The 20,000-nt window shown below is 33.7% G+C and overlaps 1 protein-coding gene across 2 annotated transcripts in view; it reads left to right on the forward strand.

Moving 5' to 3' along the window:
* LOC125671952 (phosphatase and actin regulator 4B-like) overlaps positions 1–20,000 on the forward strand; it is a 50,866-nt gene that overhangs the window by 6,472 nt on the left and 24,394 nt on the right. The window contains exons 1-3 of one of the 2 annotated variants that reach the window (XM_048907950.2): positions 6,981–9,670; positions 18,958–19,122; positions 19,532–19,711. In XM_048907950.2, coding sequence (XP_048763907.2) covers positions 9,643–9,670; positions 18,958–19,122; positions 19,532–19,711 — 373 coding nt within the window. In that variant the 5' untranslated portion in view covers positions 6,981–9,642. Of the gene's footprint in view, positions 1–6,980; positions 9,671–18,957; positions 19,123–19,531; positions 19,712–20,000 lie in introns of those variants that run through there. The other variant, XM_048907949.2, reaches the window with a different exon arrangement.

Here is a 20,000-nt window from a genome sequence, read left to right on the forward strand (position 1 = left end):
ATAAGTGTGAGGATAATATTTCATCTATTAAATATATATTTAAGAAGTATAGTTAATTCTGCTTGCTGTTGTATGTCTTTTTTGTATACTGGTAATAGTATTCAGAAATATGATTAAGCAAATCTTTTATCATTTATTCATTTTCAGATCATTTATTAAACTCTGATTATTGTCAATTAATTGCCACTCGCTTTGATCAGTATTTAATACTATGATAGAATATCGCTGAGGTCGTAATACATGTTAATATATTCAGGGGCCAGATCTTAGCAGGCATTAATTATCAATTCTACTTCTCCTATGTAATGAATTTACAACCATTTTCTATTAAGTATGGATGAGATAAGAATATTGAAGTGCTTGATTTAAGAAAGTACTCTGTGATGGCAATATTGTAGAAGTTATGAATTTTAAATGATAAGTGTCAATTTTTTCTAAGATGCAAAATAAAATTCTATGATTTAAAGATATGAAAGTTGAGTGTTAAAGCACAGAATTGACATGGTTTAATTGGTAGTTAAGTAAATGTACTGTTCAGCCACAGTATATATGTATTTAGAGTTGTGACTCACAGGAAAACCAAGGGTCTTAAATGAGGGGGCTTAAATGTCATTGTGTACATGCCATGTTAGTGTGTGCTGGATTGTTTTGTTATAAAACATTACTGAATGAGGAGGTGAAATATTCCAATCTTGATTTTTACCCTTAATTATCTAAAAACCACCTTAATTATCTAAAAACCACCTTAGTTTGTAAAGAAATGTTAGTGTTTACTTTAATTCAATCTGAAGAAAAATTCCAATTGCAACTTATTATTAATTCAGTGAATGAATTTGATATTGTGCTTCTTAGAAATCACATATTTGGTACATATGTCACACAATGCCTTGAATAGTTCAAATTAAAGCTTTCATGTTTTGTAAAAAGATAGTTGCTTTGAAAGAAAGATGGTTATATAGATTTAGGGCCATGATCGAGGTCTAAGTACAAGGCCATACTGCATCCCATGGCGACAGAATATTGGAAATTTTAAAATTTGGTAATGTTCTGGACCTGAATCAGACCAGAAACCATGGGCTTCCTAACATATACATTGCACTATAACTAATTAACAAAGAATTTATAAGTGCACAATTTGAGCTACTTTAATGACATGATAATTGCTTTTAAATGAGAGTCCTTTTATGTGTATTGTAGTAAAATTGCAGGTCATCAGTTAGACGAATTGTAGTGACTCAATTTTAGGTCGTCAAAAGCAGTTTCAGATTGTTTTTGATGACCTAACGGCCACAGATGTTGAGCCCTCCAATATTTTGGTAACCCTTTGCTTGACAAACAATAAACTTGGTATGCTTGTAGGTCTTGAAGAATAGATGATCCCCATCGATGTTTTGGTCACATGGTCAAAGGTCAGAGGTCAAACTACTCTGGGCATAAGAAAATATTGTCCACTCAGTATTTTTAGAACCCTTTGCATGATAGACATCAAACTTGGTATGCTATTACTACTTAAGAATTAGATGACCCCTATTGATTTTGAGGTCAAAGATCAAGGTTAAACTACTCTGTACATAAGAAAACATTGTCTGCTCAATATTTTGAGAACTATTTGCTAAATACATCAAACTTGATCTGCATGTAAACTTGAAGAAGTAGATATTTTAGATCAGAAGGTCAAAAGTCAGAGGTCAAACTTTTCTACATGTAAGGAAATTTTGTCTGCTCAGTACTTTGAAAACCATTTGTTGAATAGATTTCATATTTAGTACACTGGAACCACCTAAGGAGAAGATGACCCCTATGGATTGTTAGGTTACAGGATAAAAGGTCATGTATCAAACTACTTCTGAATAAGAAAATATTTTCTGGTCCATGGTTGTTCATGTTGTCAGGACTTTGATTGTTATGAAATTTTTAACAAGTAACACAATGATAAGCATTGTCATTTTTGGGTGAAATATATATATGCATGCAAGAAACATGATTTGTCTGACTAACCATTTATACAGAAAGCTGAAATTTTTATACTATAAACTAAATGGGATATTAGTATATACATGTATGTTAAAGTTTGTCATAGAAATTTTCAGAATTTTTATTATTTGCAAATTTCTCACCATAAGGAAAGTTTCAGAATTTTTTGTGAAATTGTGCATTTAGGGTACATGCTTTCTCCATCTAACTCTTCCCATAAATTTTCAAGCTAGAACTTTTATATTAAAGAGGATTCTATGGCAGTGCATATTCATTTTTGTTAAGATTTTTATGTTTTGTAACTCATTTACCATGTACGGTACATATTTTGATTCATCTCTTTCTTGTTTTACTTTCAAAACAACAAAATATATATTGACTGACATAATCATGATAATGGATGGTAGAGGTTAATAATACATTGTATATCAATACATACCAGTATTTAGCAGCAGTAGCTGTCTAGCAGTATCCGATATCAAAGGGTGCCCAATACAGAGTCGGGAATTAAATGTTGTGAGATCATTACTGCAAGGGAAAACAGTGTACAGAAATTTTTGACTGGCAAATGAATATTAAAAATACTTCGCCTATTTTGAAGCACTGCTCAGCAGTGTTATTTGTTCATGTATTTTAAACTTCACCACATACCAAAACTAATGGACAAAAATGAATAACGATGACAGTTTTGCTCATATGAAAACTGCAATATTGGTGACAGAGAGTTCTTTGTACTGATAAGTTTTTTAACAATATAAAAAGAACAATTTTATGGCTAATTGGCAACTTGAATTTGATATTCCCATTGACTGAACAGCTCTCAGTAGCTTATGCTTTTTATACGCCCATCAAAGACGGGATGTATTATGGTATAGCATCATCAGTATGTCCGGACCTTGTAGGCAAAGCAAAAATGAACCGTATAAGCTTCAGGATCTTACGACTGGTTACATTTGATCACCATGATGAGAGGAAGATGCCTATTATTGTTTTTCAGTGGTCAAAGGTCAAGGTTTCAGTATTCATTAATAGGAAAACCTTAGAATACAGATTGAAGTATTGGAGCTAGGATCTCCCATTTGGTACGTTTAATCACTGTGATGAGAGGAAGATGCCTACTGTTTTTCAAGGCCAGAGATCAAAGGTCAAGGTTGTATCAGTTAATAAGAAAACCTTGTAGGCAGAATACAGACCAAACTATTTGGGCTAGGATCTTACAACTTGGTACAATTAATTAACATGATGACAGGAAGATGCTTAATGTTTTTCACAGTCAAAGGTCATAGTATCGGTTAATAGGCAAACCTTGTAGGCAGAATACAGACTCAGAACTGTCAGAGCTAGGATCTTACAGCTTGGTACATTTAATCACCACGATGAGAGGAAAATGCTTATTGTTTTTCAAGGTCATAGCATAGGAAAACTTTGTTGGCAGAATACAGGTAGAACTATTGGGGCTAGGACCATCAAACTTGGTACACATACTCCTCATGCCAAATGGAGGAAGCCTTTTTTTCAAGGTCAAGGTTGTAGTATCACTTAGTACAAAAATCCTTGTTTTCATTTTCCAGACTTTTTTTCATTTTGAGAATACAGGTATATTACCCAATCTTTTGATCCACTCCGTTATTGTTATGTTGCTACACAAAGTTGGAGAAGCGGTAGCGGATTCAAAACAGCTAGTTTTAATTAGATTGGGTATTGCTCTGAAATTTTGTCACAACTTCCCTCTCAGAGAAATACATAATCAGTTCACAATTCAACTTGATTGGTGCACCGTGACCTACTTTAGGGCTAAAAGTCAGTCAAATAGTTTTCTGGACTTTTTCTCACATAGTATAGGGTTATTGAACTTATATCGATGAATATTGGCACGAGTTGGCTGTGAAAATGCACGAGCTTGCGAGTGCATTTTGACAGCCAACAAGTGCCAATATTCACCTATATAAGTTCAATAACCCTTTTATTATATAGCTAAAGTATTTGGTTGTTAAGTTATATCCATTTTCACTCAAACTTCTCCAAAACAGACGAGAATTCATCAATATTGCCAGTGTGCAATAACAGCATGCATTTCTTAACTGTTCAATATTTAACCCGTCATTAATGCATGAAGCAAACTGATTTTGTAAATGGGGACATCATAATTTATGTACAGTAAAACATAATGCTTAAGTAAATATCAAATACCGGCTCTGTCAAATTCGGAGGACCGTCGTCTGCCATTTTTGCTTGTTTACGTCGTTACGATAACGTCAATATTGAACGCTCATACTCGGAATGTTTCGGGCGCATACAATTTACGCAATGTAAAGTTAGCGTTCAATAAATTCTCAGGATATTGAACGCTAACATTCTGTAGATTTTACGCAGATTTTATATTAGACTATTTATTAGCTATATAATAAATACAGATATTGCACTGAAGGGTTAACAGGCGTATGTTGTACCATTTGCAGTACTCTTGTTTTTTCAGTTATGAACACTGAATTTGGATATTATTCAGTTTGATGATTTAATTGTGTTATATTAAAGACAAATCCATGGAATAATGTTATGCTAAATTGGGGGAAAAAATAAATTCAAAACCCATTTTGTTGTTTATTGTAATCTTCTAAGTGGGAAATTTAAATGAGTGAAATAAATCCATGTATTGTATATCATGAGAATATTAGATATTATATTGTATTGGATCAGAAAAATATGGCCAATACAGCCTAAATGGATTGTGGGGGCATCATAACCCGTCTTCCAAACACAACCAAATTTTAAAAGTTATCCTACAGCATCATACTGTTAAATTTAACGTTTTTGTACACTCTATGCAATCTTCTGTAGGGGTATCACCTTTGTTCAGGGGTTGTTTTTTTTTTTTTTCAAATTTCAACATAGATATAATTTAATCTTCAGCAATTATATAAAAAAAAATTGCAGAAACATCCATGCAAAATTCATATGGAATGATTGTAAGCAAATACACATGCTTTGCAGAACTCTACACTGTGTAAAGTTGTTGACAAGAGTTGTCTCTCTTTGTCTCTCTTCAGTAGTTGATGTATTCATACTGAAGCATGCACAGTATTTTTAAAACAGTTTCAACTGCATAAGAGTGTTAATTGGAATATTTCCCATGAGTTTCTGATTTAGTGGATTTCTACTACAGAAGCTAAATGGAAAATTTCTAACCCTTCATTGCCAAAATGAATTAATGATGAAATGGAAATTAAGACTTGAAATAATCTACTTGAGAGACCCTCAGTTTCATATAATGTATATTAACTTCAGGTCAAAGCATCACATGATAATGTATATTTGTTAACTAAATTTGTGTGAATATGTTGGATCCAATTAAGGCTGTTAAGGAGATTTTTTTCTCCAAATCCCTCATCCTGTCATTAAGAGAAGGCATATTATATGAAAGCAAACGTACAGTGTTAAAGCTGAAAATCTGGTGTGAGCAACTGAACAGAGGATGATATTAGAATTCAATTAATACAATCATATGGGAACGTTAAATCACTTGACAGTTCTAACATAATTCATTAGAAAATTGTTTTGTCTGGGTAGACATGATTGTGTTGCATGTTTAGAAGGTGTTCTATTAGAAAATAACCCCCAAAATACTCAATTTCATTGTAAATTATACATCTTAAGTGCAAGACAGGCAGCAGTAATCCTTGTCTACTGTAGACTTAATGTGTGGAAGCAATGCCTAAACAACATTTTAGTGTAAAGGATAATCATTTCATGATGCAAACTTTGCTTACATTTTCTTTTTATTGGAAAATTTATGTAAAATCTATAAAGAATGACAGTTGTCTTGCTCCAAAGGTGAGCGTTGTTCTCATCTACTAAGAGTGAATTATATACTGGATGTGTTTTCAGTACCTTGAAACATTTCTCCGGCTTTCCCATGAATCATTTATGATATTTATTTGAACTACAGTAGAATTCCAACTCTCTTGATATTGTTGCACATTTTTATTTGAAACTGCATGTTTTACTTTAAATAAATTTTTAAAGACGTGTAGTGTTAGGGAAATTAGTCATCATAGCTTTGTGTTGTCAACCTGGTGAAAGTTTTGAAAATGTTCATCATAACCATGATTATATTTTGAAAATGCAGTTCTATAATGACATTGTGTTGATTGACAGGCTATTTAAAGTACATTATACAACCACCTTGTCATTATAGTGCTGTATTCTTGAAAATGTAATGATTCACTTCACAGATTTACATTATCATCCTTTTGCAACAAGTTCCAGAGAGGATAATGTAATGATATTAGGGGGATGTGAGTATATGAGTATTGTATGTAAGTTGAAAATTTAAAGAAAACCATAGCACTAGGGGTCATCAGCTTTGCAAACTAGTTCCCTATTGTCAATTCTTATCCGTGAGTTTGAGACCTGTTCATGCCATGGCTGCATCAAACGTAATACTTTACATAGGTAGTGATGCCCTCTTCGCCAAACATTTAGAAGTGAGAATCACAGGTCTTTTGGATATGACCTTAAAAAGGGAGGTCCCATGTCGCAGCAGGTGTTGGCATGTAAAAGAACCCTCACTGCTACAGCCCTGAGTACTATAAGCACAGATCTAAATACTTGGTACTTCACCCACAACTCTGGTGACATCTCAATATGTGTGAAAAATTCTCGAAGGGATGCAAAACAAAGAAATAAGCAGACTAACAAATTCAATCAATCAGAATGAGAAAGCAATCCTGGTTATTCTGTATATTACTCACATTAGATTAGTACAAATATAATTTTTGTTTTACACCTTTTGTGATATAATATGCTAGAATTAAGAAAGTTTGTTTGCAGGCCTATTTAACATTATATTGCTTGTATAACTTTTCTTTACTCAATTTGATTTTTAAATTATGATGGATCACATACCCATTGGGTTAATTTGACAGACCTGGCAACCACAATGATTTTACACAGGTTTTAACCATTTTTCTGTATTAAAAGGAGCTCAGCTGGCAGTGCTGTGGAAAAAAAAGAATTAAAGCACAAAAATTATTACAGTCCACAAAATTAGGCCAAAGTTCCCTACATTCTTGCATCAAGTAATCGATTGATTAGCAGATGACAGTTTGGAATTTCAAACAGCTTGTTTTGATAATGATGAAAATTTAAGTGAATTTTATTGTCCTGGTGACTCAGTGGTTAAAGCTTTTGCTTTGTGACTAGGGTATCATGGGTTCAAGTCCAGTGTGTACCAGGGTGGTGTCAAAGCTAAGATGTAAAATTAAGTAACGACTGCTCCTTTTCCATGTGCTCGGCATTTAAAAGTGAGTCACTGGTCTTTCAGATCAGACCTTAAAGAGTCTAGTAACTGTGTACTACCTTTCATATGTATAAAAAATTTAGTGTCTATAGTCTTTTACTAAATGCATACCTTTGTGATTTAGAAGTAAAATCTCAGATACAATATCACATAAAGGATTTTAAATTGCAGATAAATTTGGATATATTTTTTTAATCTTACAGTCATTTGAAACAAAAACTATTAGCTGTCCATTTTCTTGATCTGTTAAATAAATGGAAGTAAATTTTATGAAATATATTACACACCGTCGTTGTGTTTATAATGAATGCTCTTTCAATATTCATTCGACAAAGTTAAAATGTTTTGTGAAAACCTAGATTGTAACACTATACAGCATTGTTGTACTGTATACGTACTGCTCAGCTGTATATCGGGACTCTATAGACATCTGAGTTCAGGAGACTAATGTGTACACTAGAAGCTGAATATCAGATCCCAGATCAAAATTATTTAAAATTTATGCAGATTTGTATGCACTAGATTATGTAATTTGGATAGGTGTTGTAAAGTTGGTCTTAATTATTATCAATTTTTTTTACAAGGCTTATAGTGTAACGTATGATTAATTAATCATTCATGACACTTTATTGTTGCCGAAATATGTGACATATATGAAAGTCTCGAAAGAGGTATCAAGTACAGTGCAAATTGAAGACATATTTTAAACATGTTAAAAGGCCACAGTTTTCTATTTGTTGGTTTACATATTCTGGTGGCTATTTATAGCCACCGCCTTATGCTGCCACTTTTGTGGGTCTGTGGGCATTCCTGTATATACACGGGGATCCTAGCAGCGGAAATTTGCAGGCAGAAAATCAAGAAATTTGAGGTGGTTTTTATAATCAAAATTAAATGTGTATGATTGTAAACAGTTTTTGAAGCCTTTTCAATAATAGTTTGTGCTATGTACATGAAGATCATTCCCAATTACTGATGTGTTATACATTCCTTGATTCATAAATATTAATAACATACATGTAACTTCTTTATAATTACTATTTCAATTAATTCTTTTCAATTTTGGTATGAAGGATCTTTAGGACAAGCAGGTCTTAAATTATAGATATTGCCATATTGGTACTCCTGCACTTTCGGGGCCTGGGATGGGGCAAAAGCTGCCAAAATTTGACCAATTTGCAAAAATCTTCTTTACAACATCTGTAAAAAAAAAGACTAATGAATAGTCAGGTAGAACACGGAAGGGGTTTTGGTTCCTGGTTGGGGCCAAAAGATCACTGCTTATTTTCTTTATCATTTAAAAGACTTCTTTAATTTTGCTGATATGGTAAAACAAAAATAAATGCATATATTTAGGATAAGCAGAAATGGATGTACCAAAATTGTGAATTTCATAACCCCAGGATTCTGACTGGGATGAGTCCAAAACAGTCATATACTGGGTAGTATTAATATACAACATATATTATGTAAATAATAAATTCATCAGTAGGGGCACTCTCAGAGGGCTTTGTGTTTCCTTGTTTTATATTGCTACTGAATGTTAGAATAATATTACATGTAGCTTAGATATGCAGAAAAGGAAAATTATTCTAGATTTCATAGCACTTGGGTCTAGTGATACTTTTAACTACTACTCAGGTGACCCTTAAGGTCTGTGGGCCTCTTGTTTTATTTTATTGGGGTGAAAGCACATAGTTTAACTTTTAGTATCAACCAGGGATATTGGACTACACCCAGTTTAATGAAAGGATCAGGGTTATAGTCATCTTAAAAAGATAGCATTACTCTTATTATTTCAAAAACAATACACACCATGTAATTTTCAATACTTACCAGAGGTAATTTATGGAAAAATACTTTTGAACAAAAAGCAATAAGCAATTTAATCTCCAGAAATGTGATTCATACTACTTACCTATAGTAATTCAATGCATGGACCAGAGGAATGAAGTATCGGCTCATTGCTTGGTGTAGTGTAGTCAGGGGAGGCACACTGCATGCAGGCCCACAAAACATCTTTGTGACCTAAATATACACCAGGTATTAACCAGTGATAAACAAGGGGGTTGTAAACAGAGTTGAAATAATATGTATCTTACATATTTAAAGTTTTGTGTCACATGGACCAGTGACAGTCAGGTTTGCCCCAGGGATCAGTTTTCTATCTAGCTATGGTATTTGTGACACTAGGATTGTGCTCGAGCCACTGAGCTGTGAAACGTATGACTAGAATATAGTTATTACAGATTCCTCTTGGATTTCCCTGCTCTCAGTCAACTGGAACATTTCAAATTGTTGTGCAGGACTTGTGACCATCTGCTGTTTACCTGGATTATACTTTGTTAATTGGAGTTTAATTTTTATAAATGATGAGATTGCGAAGAAAGAAAAAAGGTAAATTGTTCTTCCAATTTTTTTCAAAGAAAAAAATCTTTGTTTGTTTAAACTTTTATTATGGTGAGAATCCTGACCTGGAATCCTAATGAATTCAACCTGGTGAACTTTAAAAAGCATATGAATTTAAAGATATGATTTGTGTATAGGACTAGTCTTCAAGACGTTAATGAATGTGTAGTTTTAAAGAGCAGGCAGGTAGCTATTTGTCATGTCGTTATAGTCCTAAGGCATGGCTTAAACATGGTTTTCTAAATGTGTTTATGTACAAGATATTTTTCAATTTTTAGGAAGTTTTCAGAATTTTTAACGCTGATATTTTCTGTGTTAAAAAAAGGTTTCAATGAAGATCAAATTCCCGAGAACATATTTAGAAATGTTGAATTTTTATAAACAGTTGAAATATTTCACGATCTGGACTGCTCTGGCTAGTAATTAAGTGCAGAGTATATTGATTAAGAAGTCTCAATTCTAAGTCTTTACTTCAGAAAATGTGTAGATGATTAGCTGTATTTAGATTTATTATCAATCAATTGCAATTTATGCCACATCCTAACTCATGTTTGTCATTAATTAGCCTTTAATATGAAATTTATTAAATGTTGCTTAGTACTCCTGAAAAATCCTGTGGATTTCTGTTTTTATAAAGTTTAATCCAAAGTACAATACTATATGACATGAAATTCCAGTTTAGTAGCAGTGTAGAGTTGATATATATTGTATGATCAGGGTTTAACATTAACTTTTTTGAGCACTAGACCAATTGGGCTACTTCAAATGATTTTTGCTAGACCTGACCTTACATTCACTAGCCCTGACCAACTTTCCAGAAAAAATCTGATAGATTCTCCATATCTAAATATTTAATTTAAATGACAAACATTAAGTTTGAACTAAAATGCATTTAATTGTCTCAAAAAAAATCTTTAGTCTCGTCATTCAATTTGATGCTATTACTTTCAAACATATTTTCAGTTTCTTTAAATTCTTACTGGCACGGAAATTCTTTAATCCATTTAGAATAAAATGACCTCAATATTTTTTTAAAATTTCTATTTCATAAGCCATGCTTTGTTTCTTCCCAGCGTTTTCCTTTTTTCTCTTTCTTGGGACATCTTTTGCTTTCCTTGAGGACGAGAATTCGTATTTGAATATAGACATTCCAGCACATATGTAAACACCAAAAAATTGCTGTTTACGACGTATTTCATTAATTTGATAAACACTTTCTTACATGTATATTCAATTCAAATGAACTGGTTTTTTTTTTAATGAAAATGAATTCAATAATTCTATTTAACCAAAACATAACTTTACACACATTAAAATTGTGTAGATGTTGTAGAACATCACTTCCGACCGCGATCGACTTATTAGACCTAAAAATAGAGATTATGTCATCATGCGGTTCAATATTGCTCGCAAACTCTTTACAGTTATTTTTTTTTAAGAATAAAATATCTTATGATTTAAAGTAAAGTTTCTTAAATTTTTTTATTTTTCAAACACGACCAGTCGGACTAGTAAATCAACATTTTACCCGACCGGACCTATCATTTAGTAGACTCGGTCGGTCGGACGTGCCTTAGTGTCAAACCCTGATGATGCCGGTTAAACTTTCAATGGGTGTTGTGTAATTTCTATGATTATGTGAAAAATATAATGTAGAGAAATAAGAAAAAAATTTGGTTAGCTTTTGTACTGAGTCTCACATATATACCACTTGAAGTAAAACATTGACATCTTTGGCTATATAACAATGCTGGCGTGTGGTTCTTTGAGGGTAATATTGGGTACTTAAATTAAGTATTGCATAGACGAAAAGTTTGGCTCAGAATGGTCAATTACAAATATTCTTTGAATAGGGCAATTATATAAAGATTTTGAGTTACTTCAGAATTGTTTGGTGTGGATTTGGGTACAGGCAGTATTAATACCTGGTGGTTGCTGAGGGTTATGAACTATAGGATTGGTTGTTGTTAACACTTTCTCTACAGCCTGGATTACCATATGATTCATTCAGAAAACCTGGAAATGTAAGATGTGCTATTTTAATTTGTAATACTAGTCCACCTATTGAACAAACCCGTGTTTATTGGTAGCTGTATTGAACCAAACCAATGTTGGTGAAGTGTTGTTACAGTGCATGTATAACTGGATTAAGGACATGTGCACTTTTTCTCAATTACAGGATTTTTTGTGACATTTCAGGTATAATTCACTTGCATCTTATATTGTTTCTACAAAAATACTTGGGATATATTACAAGGTCTGTTTTTAGAGTTATTTGAGAAGTCCCTGGTTGTGGCAAGTGAAAACCAAGATCAAACCCTGGACCCTTGCATTACTAGTTACATGATATTACCACTGAGCTAACCAGGCCAACATGCCAAGTATAATGATACTACTAGAAGATAAACTTTAAACCTATTTGAGAAATCATACAAGAACTCTTACATCAAGGATATGAAAAATTAGTGTTAGAAAAAATGTCAGAAATGTTGCATATGACCTAGCTGCAATAATGTAGCCCTATCCATTTTTTTTTTTTCTGACGTTTTCGGGATAGGGCTACAATTCCATAGGATCTCCGTAATGGTGCAAAATAATTTTATGAATAACCGATAATAAACTGTGTATTAGTCCCAAATGTTGTTTACACCAAAAGGAGTACCAACTTTGTGCTCGGGCATGTCTGATAAAGGTGTTTTTCATTAGATATAATGTACAGCATGCAAAATTCTTCGTCTGCTCTGCCATGCTTGTTATCGCGAGATCTCGTAGGTGGATCTAATGAAAAACCTAAACATTGACAATCAGCGCGAAAATGTAGTTACTCGAGCCACTTGGACAAAGAAAGGAAAATCATATTGTTACAGAAAGAATTTACACTCTACTGTTTGGTTTTTAACTTGATATTAAATTCAAACCTTTTCAATACCGATGAAATAGCTTTCGCCTCCATACTTGTCCATTGATGTAAATACTACCTTATATGGCATATGCAAATGACTTGACAATCGGAAGTTGAAACTTCAGTACATCAAACATGGTGCACAAATATGAATCGAGAAATTGGAATTGATCGAAATTGTTGAAAACGGTAGAATAGAGCCTCACAAATCTTAAGTTGCAGGTTGTAAATTTATATATTGACTAAGAAACATAGAATATCATTTTATTTACGTAAAGAAAGTCAGGAAATGTTTAGAATGAGCGCAAATGTTGCGGGAGTGAATCACTCCCGCATTTGCACCATTACGGAGATCCTAAGGAGTTGTAGCCCTCTCCCTTAAAAAAAAAAAAAAAAAAAAAAAAAATCAGAGAGGGCTACATTATTGCAGCCTACATATGACCTTGCATGTAGTATGGGTGGATTGTTGTATTAATCCAAACCCCACATTTGTTTATTCCTATTAGTGCACTTTTGTGTTGAAACAGACCTACTCCATTGGATTGTTGTATTGACCCATATTATTCCATTGGATTGTTGTATTGACTCATATTATTCCAGTGGATTGTTGTATTGACCCATGTTATTCCTATGGATTGTTATTGAACCATATTATTCCAGTGGATTGTTGTATTGAACCATACTTATTTGGTGAATTGATGTATTGACCCATACCAATTCCAGTGGATTGTTGTATTGGACCATATTATTTCAGTGGATTGTTGTATTGGACCATATTATTTCAGTGGATTGTTGACCTATTTCATTGGAAACATACCCACTACTGGGTGAATTTTGGGTGTGAATGAACCAAACTCTAGAATAGATCGATTGAATCAAATTCATTATTGGTGGATTGTTGAACTGAACCTGGCAAGCTCAGTATTCAATGATTCTTGTATTGCACCACATATCATTTTAAAGCTTTTGGACTATTGTAATGAAAAATATCCTATGTTGTTTGGTTGTCATATTGAACTCGAACCTGTATTGATGGATTGTAGGATTCATGCACAGTTTGAAAAGGTGGATTTTAGTGTTGAACCAACCAAACCTAGCAATTTAGTTGACTGCTCGGGGCTTTACTGAATCAAAACCTACCTTTGGTGAACTATTGTCATGACCAAGTTCCATATTTGTGGACTTGTGTATTGAACCATAGTAGTGATGGAGTATTGAGTTTGAACCATAGTATTGGTGGACTGATGTATGAAACCAAACACCACATTTGACCCGCCAGTATTGAACTGAGAGGTGTCCTTTTTGGTGGATTGTTGTATTGAATCAAACCCTCTCTATGTGAATTGTTGAGCTGAACCAAACTTTGAATTTGTAGATGGTTGAGTGCTATAGACTGTTGTATTGAATCCAACCTGAATTGTTGAATATTCAATCAAACCTTAAAATGGTGGATATTGGTATCAAACCAAGGTCTGATTTTTTAAAATATGAATTTTTGGTATCTTAAAAATTTGTCTCGTGCATTGTAAGAATTACGATTGTGAAAGGATAAAATCTCAATGCCCACAGTCAACAAAGAGTGGTTAGTCGAAGGCTATGCAAATATTTATGCATGGTGAGATTAGAGGGCTAGATAATGCTAGGTCTGTATCCATCGCGTGATGTTGACCAAGCGCACAGAGAGAAATGACACCACAGACTATTTCTGGGTAATTAATGCCAGATAGATAATATGTCAAATGATGATGGTTATAAAGGTGAACGGGTAGCTTCATGTTTCGAGAAAGGACAGTACATAAATCTCGGGTAGACATGGTAAATGTTCCAAGGATTGGGGCTATGTGTTGGGGGAGGATCTGAGTGTGGAACAGAAATAGTAAGCCTCAGGTGTAAAAGGCTGATATTGTTTTATCTCCTCAAGGAGGACACTGCTCTGTACTGTGATATGTCTGAACAAATAAATGAGGAAGATAGTGTTGGGATAAGGAGTAATCAGAGGAATTTTTGTAGATTAAATATTCTGTACATTAATTTGTGTGCTTTTAAATTCTGGAATGTGGTTTGGAGACCATGATAGCCATGTCAACAAGGACACCAGAATTGATGTATCCCCTTCTAATAGACAAGATCCAATTGCATGATATCCCCCTCCCCTTTCAACTAACATTCATTGAGGTACTATGTGGTGAATTTGTAGATGGGTGTGTCATGATTAGACATGCCATCTTTGGAGAATGTGTGAAGCAATTGTGATTCATTCTAGTTGCACCCTTCCTATCATTTTGTTAAGGAAAAAAAAGACAATTAGATGAGTTTTAAGCTTTCTACTGTTCCTTATTGGCAGGTGTTTGTTATGTCCATCATACACGATAGAAAGATCAAGGAACTTGTATGTAATACTTAAATATCATAATTACTGAATACTTTAATATCATAATAATTATTACCGAATACTTTAATTTGAGCATGAATTTAGAAAAGATTCTGTGTATAAGTTTAAAAAATTAGAAGGAAAAAAAAGATTTTCTTTATTACAGAGATTTTGGATTATCTGGAATTTGTACAAATACCTTCAGTAATATGCCTAGTTTTGTTTACTTGTAAAGAAAAATATATTGTTCAAGTGCTTGAAACCTTAGAGAAGAAAACTGCCTTATAGCTGACTTTGACCAAAGGGTAGAGATGAAGTTATATTTTTATTTGTATGTGTTTTATCATTAGGACAGAGCTTATTATAGCCTAGAGGTCATTGACCCATTGTTTATAGAATATACATACTGATCAAACACACAAACTGGGTCTGATAATGCATTTTCTAGTTCATTTTCCCTTAGAACTAAATTATTAGAAAGTTAGATGTGCTTGTCAAAGTCAAGTAGAGTTTCAAAATGATTTGATTTCCCTGAGAAAGGCATGTTATAGTACATTCTAATTGAATTATATGTAAGTGGATAGTAATTTTAAGTGACACAAATTGCATGCAAATACATGTTTGTCTGAAAAATCTCTTGATAATTGGAAGATATTCTAGACAACATGCCTTTGAAAAAATTATGGTCTTTGTGTTGCCTATACATGGGTCACATATATCACAATGTCCAGGATATATCTTCAATCCATTGATCTGTGCATTCATCTTTCTTTTCTTGGTAAGACTTGAATTGGTGTTTGTGTGTCCATCTGTCTTGTCTTAGTAAACTAAGACTAGAATTGATCTGTCTTGTCTTGGTAAGATTAGAATTGATGTGTCTTGTCTTGGTAAGATTAGAGTTGATGTGTCTATCTTGTCTTGGTAAGATTAGAGTTGATGTGTCTTGTCTTGGTAAGATTAGAGTTGATGTGCCTTGTCTTGGTAAGATTAGAGTTGATGTGTCTTGTCTTGTTAAGATTAGAGTTGATGTGTCTGTATTGTCTTGGTAAGACTAGAGTTGATGTGTCTGTATTGTCTTGGTAAGACTAGAATTGATGTGTTTGTTTTGTCTTGGTAAGACTAGAATGAATGTGTCTGTTTTGTGTTGGTCTATAAGACTAGAATTGATATAGCTACCATGTCTTGGTAAGACTAGAATATATTTCATCTTCATGGTACACTTCTTTCAAATTTTATTATTCAGAGATGGAACACCTAATGGTGTTCAAGAATACATCTATTAAATGTTGAATTTGCAGGCAACAGGTGTCTTGATTCCTTGAATAATCGTATTTAGGCCATTTATGAACAGGTAAACCTTAAGAAACACAAAACAATAAGACTGTTATGATGTTTTTGAATGTTTGTATAGAGGACATTTCTTTTGTAAGAATGATTGAAAACATGTGGTCCATTTCAAGATATCATTTTATTACCATGATAAATGCCACACATTATCATCTATGTGATCTTTGTGCCAGTGGCTTTTGTATAGAGTATAATTGCATAAAGTTTTCAGTTTTAACAATGTCTTTCATCAGTGCTTAGAGCAAAGCCATTAAACAGAATCATCAATTTGTCATTGTTGTTTAAATTATTGCACAAAATATCTAAGTGGGGGTTTCACTTCATAGTATTGAATGAAAATGATGCAGGTGAAGTTGAAGCAAGTGTGTTGGGGATGTAAGAGAGAGAGAGGGGGGGGGGGGAGAGAGAGAGGGGGGGAGAGAGAGAGAGATGCTTGCATGTAGCCATTACAATATCATCCAAGTAATCAATACACATGACAGGACAAACATTACCTGTCTAAGCCTTCTAATCAGGCAGGCAAATATTGGAAAAATTAATGGGCAGGTAAAAATTGGGTATTGATCTGTCCTCAGTATGTCAGGGAGAAGTCTTCCGGAAGTGAAAACAATGGGATGGACAGTCTAAGAAAGCCGTGATCTTTGTGTATATCCCCAGTTAAAGTTATCTTTAATAATGCATGATCTCTGGTCATTGAATAGCAATTTTCGGAGAGATTTTTAAATTATGAACTTTTGCAATAATTCTTTGAAAATCTGGTTGACAGCTAGAAGTGCATATAGTAAAGGTTTAGTTTTAGTGTTAAGATCAGTGTGTTCAAGAAGTTTTATGCTACATGTACTTTAAAGATTTGCTTAAAGTAAATCTGATGTCATGCTGACATTGACTTCAGGAGTAATTCTACAATTATTTGACCTACCAGTATGCTGTAGCATGTAGCAATAGAGGAAAAAAGGGATGGGAGGGGTCCATGCTTGCTACACCTACTATAACACAGGATCATGGTATATACAGTCTTCTCCAAATTGCAGTTCTCCATGCCCTACAATGGAATTCTAACCCACCACCTAAGGATCAGCTCCTACCTCTAGCTGCGCCATGTTGGCGACTTAAATGAAAGTTAATGGATTCCATCGTAAAAGGAAATTTGACATGAACTTGATGTTACTTGCACCATGCAACATTAAAAAGACGATGTACTGTAAAGTACAGGAAGATAAAGTATATTTGGCACTAATTGTCAAAGCTAGAGCATATTTAGAGCAACACTGTGTTAATAATAGATAATGAGGTCAAAGGTAGCAGGAAATGACTGGCTAATTAGTTGTAAAGTGTCTTTACTAGTTTATGTACAACATTCTTAGGCCTTGGAAATTGCACTTTCAAATTTTGTGTGGAAGAAATGCTTCGGTTTATTCACTTTCTAGGTAACATAACTTTTTTCGGGATAAATGTTTGGATTGCTAAAATTGTACGACTTCCATGGATAGTACTTCAGTGAATAACGGTTTGGGAATTTGAAAGTGATTGAAACATTGCACAATTTTTATAGTTCATTGTTTATATAATGGAAGTTGTAAACTAAAGATGTCCTTAAGGGTTTCTATGAAATTCAAAGAGTGGGAGTCCCCTTGATAAAAGGATTTCACTCCGCATTAATGTGCTGTCATACTTGAAACACTCTTGATATGGTGTACATGTATTTATTACAGTGTAGTTAAAATTCAACACAATCAGAGCTGTGGATACAAGTATTCAATGATATCATGATTTAGCCCTTATTCTCTATATGATAATGAATACCCAAAAGTGATATAACAAGAATTTCAATGAAGCAAGGACTATACAGTACAGTTTGTAATATTGAAACATAAATATTGTAGCCTTTTAATGGTTAGCAAGTATATTTGCACCCAAGAAATATGTTTGAATTTAATTTTAATTGATTACAGCAAGTAATTTAAGGATTCTGCTCATTTTACATCATCCATGGTTTCACGAGTTAAGGATATGAATTCTCTACATTGATATTGCATTGTTCTGATGTAGTTGACATCCGTTCATACAGCCCATACTACATCATCCACAATACTAATGAAGAAAGCAGATTGCTTTGTAGTAAACAATTGTAATTACTCTCAGCCTGATAATAATGGTTATTGGTCTGATTGCTTGGGAGCAATAAAGTGTTAAATTATTTCCCATTCAAGTGTTCCGTGAACATTCAGGTTCTCCATTGATGTTTTCACTTTGTTTACCATGAGAGTTTATAGTGTGGAATGTTTTCCGGTGTGTTTATGTTCTGCGAATCCAGTGACTCAGGCTGTGTGGTCAGACTGCCCACGATCCAAAGATCTGACCATACTCTTGTGAAGTAGTTACATTATAATAGCCGAATACTGTGTACTATGATTTGATGAATGACAAGAAGTAGGCTTGTGTAGTAAAAAGAGACTATTGTGTGGAAAGCTGTAAATAACCTGGAGTGAAGTGACTGAACTCAGTATTGCCAGTGTTACCTTCTGTTTGCATCGGCCGGTCATTTCTCTAGTCGTATATTGATTTTGAATTAAGATCTGGGGCAGGACAGGAATTACATCAGCAGGAAAATTATGACAAACTGATATTGATTAGAGTGCATTTGATTTTTCGCAGACAAGAAAAAGAATGGGGAGATGAAGTCAGCCACGCTGAGCAGCACAACACAACATACTCCTCCACCGGAGAGGAAAAGCAAGTTCTCTTCCTTTGGGAAAATATTCAAACCCTGGAAATGGAAACGGAAGAAAAAGAGTGAAAAGATCGAGAGGGCAGCCAAAGGTGAGATACTTTCATAGTGAATGTTGCCCAAGGCTGATTTATGAATCACAGCTAAAAAATCAATCTGTTTATTTGTGGATAAAGAACTGTCATAAATAAAGTTTGTGATTTATTTACAGTTCATCCATGTGTGCAAAGTTCATGGATTTTAAAACAATGGATTTTTTTTCTTTCCATTGATAGCATTAAGACAGTATGTTGGTTAAGTTGTCTGTAAAGTAGTGAAAATATGCAAGGTTTAATAAGTCTTTGTATGTAGTTGACCACACTATAGCTATTGACTTGCAGGTTAATTTTTGCTATGATATATGGCACCACTATTGAACAAATTGATGTGGCTAGAAAGTATCAAACCAATTTTATTGAAGTTATGTATATAATTCATCACGAAAATTTGTTTTCTTTGTAGAAATTGAAAGAAAAATTTCAATTAGGTCAACACGAGAAGAATTAATACGCAAAGGTGTGTTAAAAGATGTTGATGCAGATGTGACATCAAAGCAGGCATCAGGTGATCCCAAGCCTGCTGAGAATGCCCAAAGTCTGCAGGTGGAAGTTACCACAAATCCTAATCATGTGGGCACAAAGGGTAGGCACCTCTTCATTACTCTTTCTTGTTCAGTGTTGTGGGAGCTTAGAAAGACAGGAATATGTTACTACTTTTCAGAGGTTCTTTCATGTACAGTACAATATGCATGGTAATGCTTTTGGGCCATGATTGTTAGAATAAGCAAAAATTGCAGTTCACATTCTCCTTCTTGAGGTTTTAACTGGACAGGTGCAGTTGATTAAGGACCAATATTTCAAAAAAGATACATTTAAAAATAGCTAGATTTTATTATATTGTTAGTCTTGTTAGAGACAAAGTCTTAAATCTA

This window comes from Ostrea edulis, chromosome 4 (genome assembly GCF_947568905.1).
Source record: "Ostrea edulis chromosome 4, xbOstEdul1.1, whole genome shotgun sequence".
In the NCBI taxonomy this organism is placed as follows: domain Eukaryota; kingdom Metazoa; phylum Mollusca; class Bivalvia; order Ostreida; family Ostreidae; genus Ostrea; species Ostrea edulis.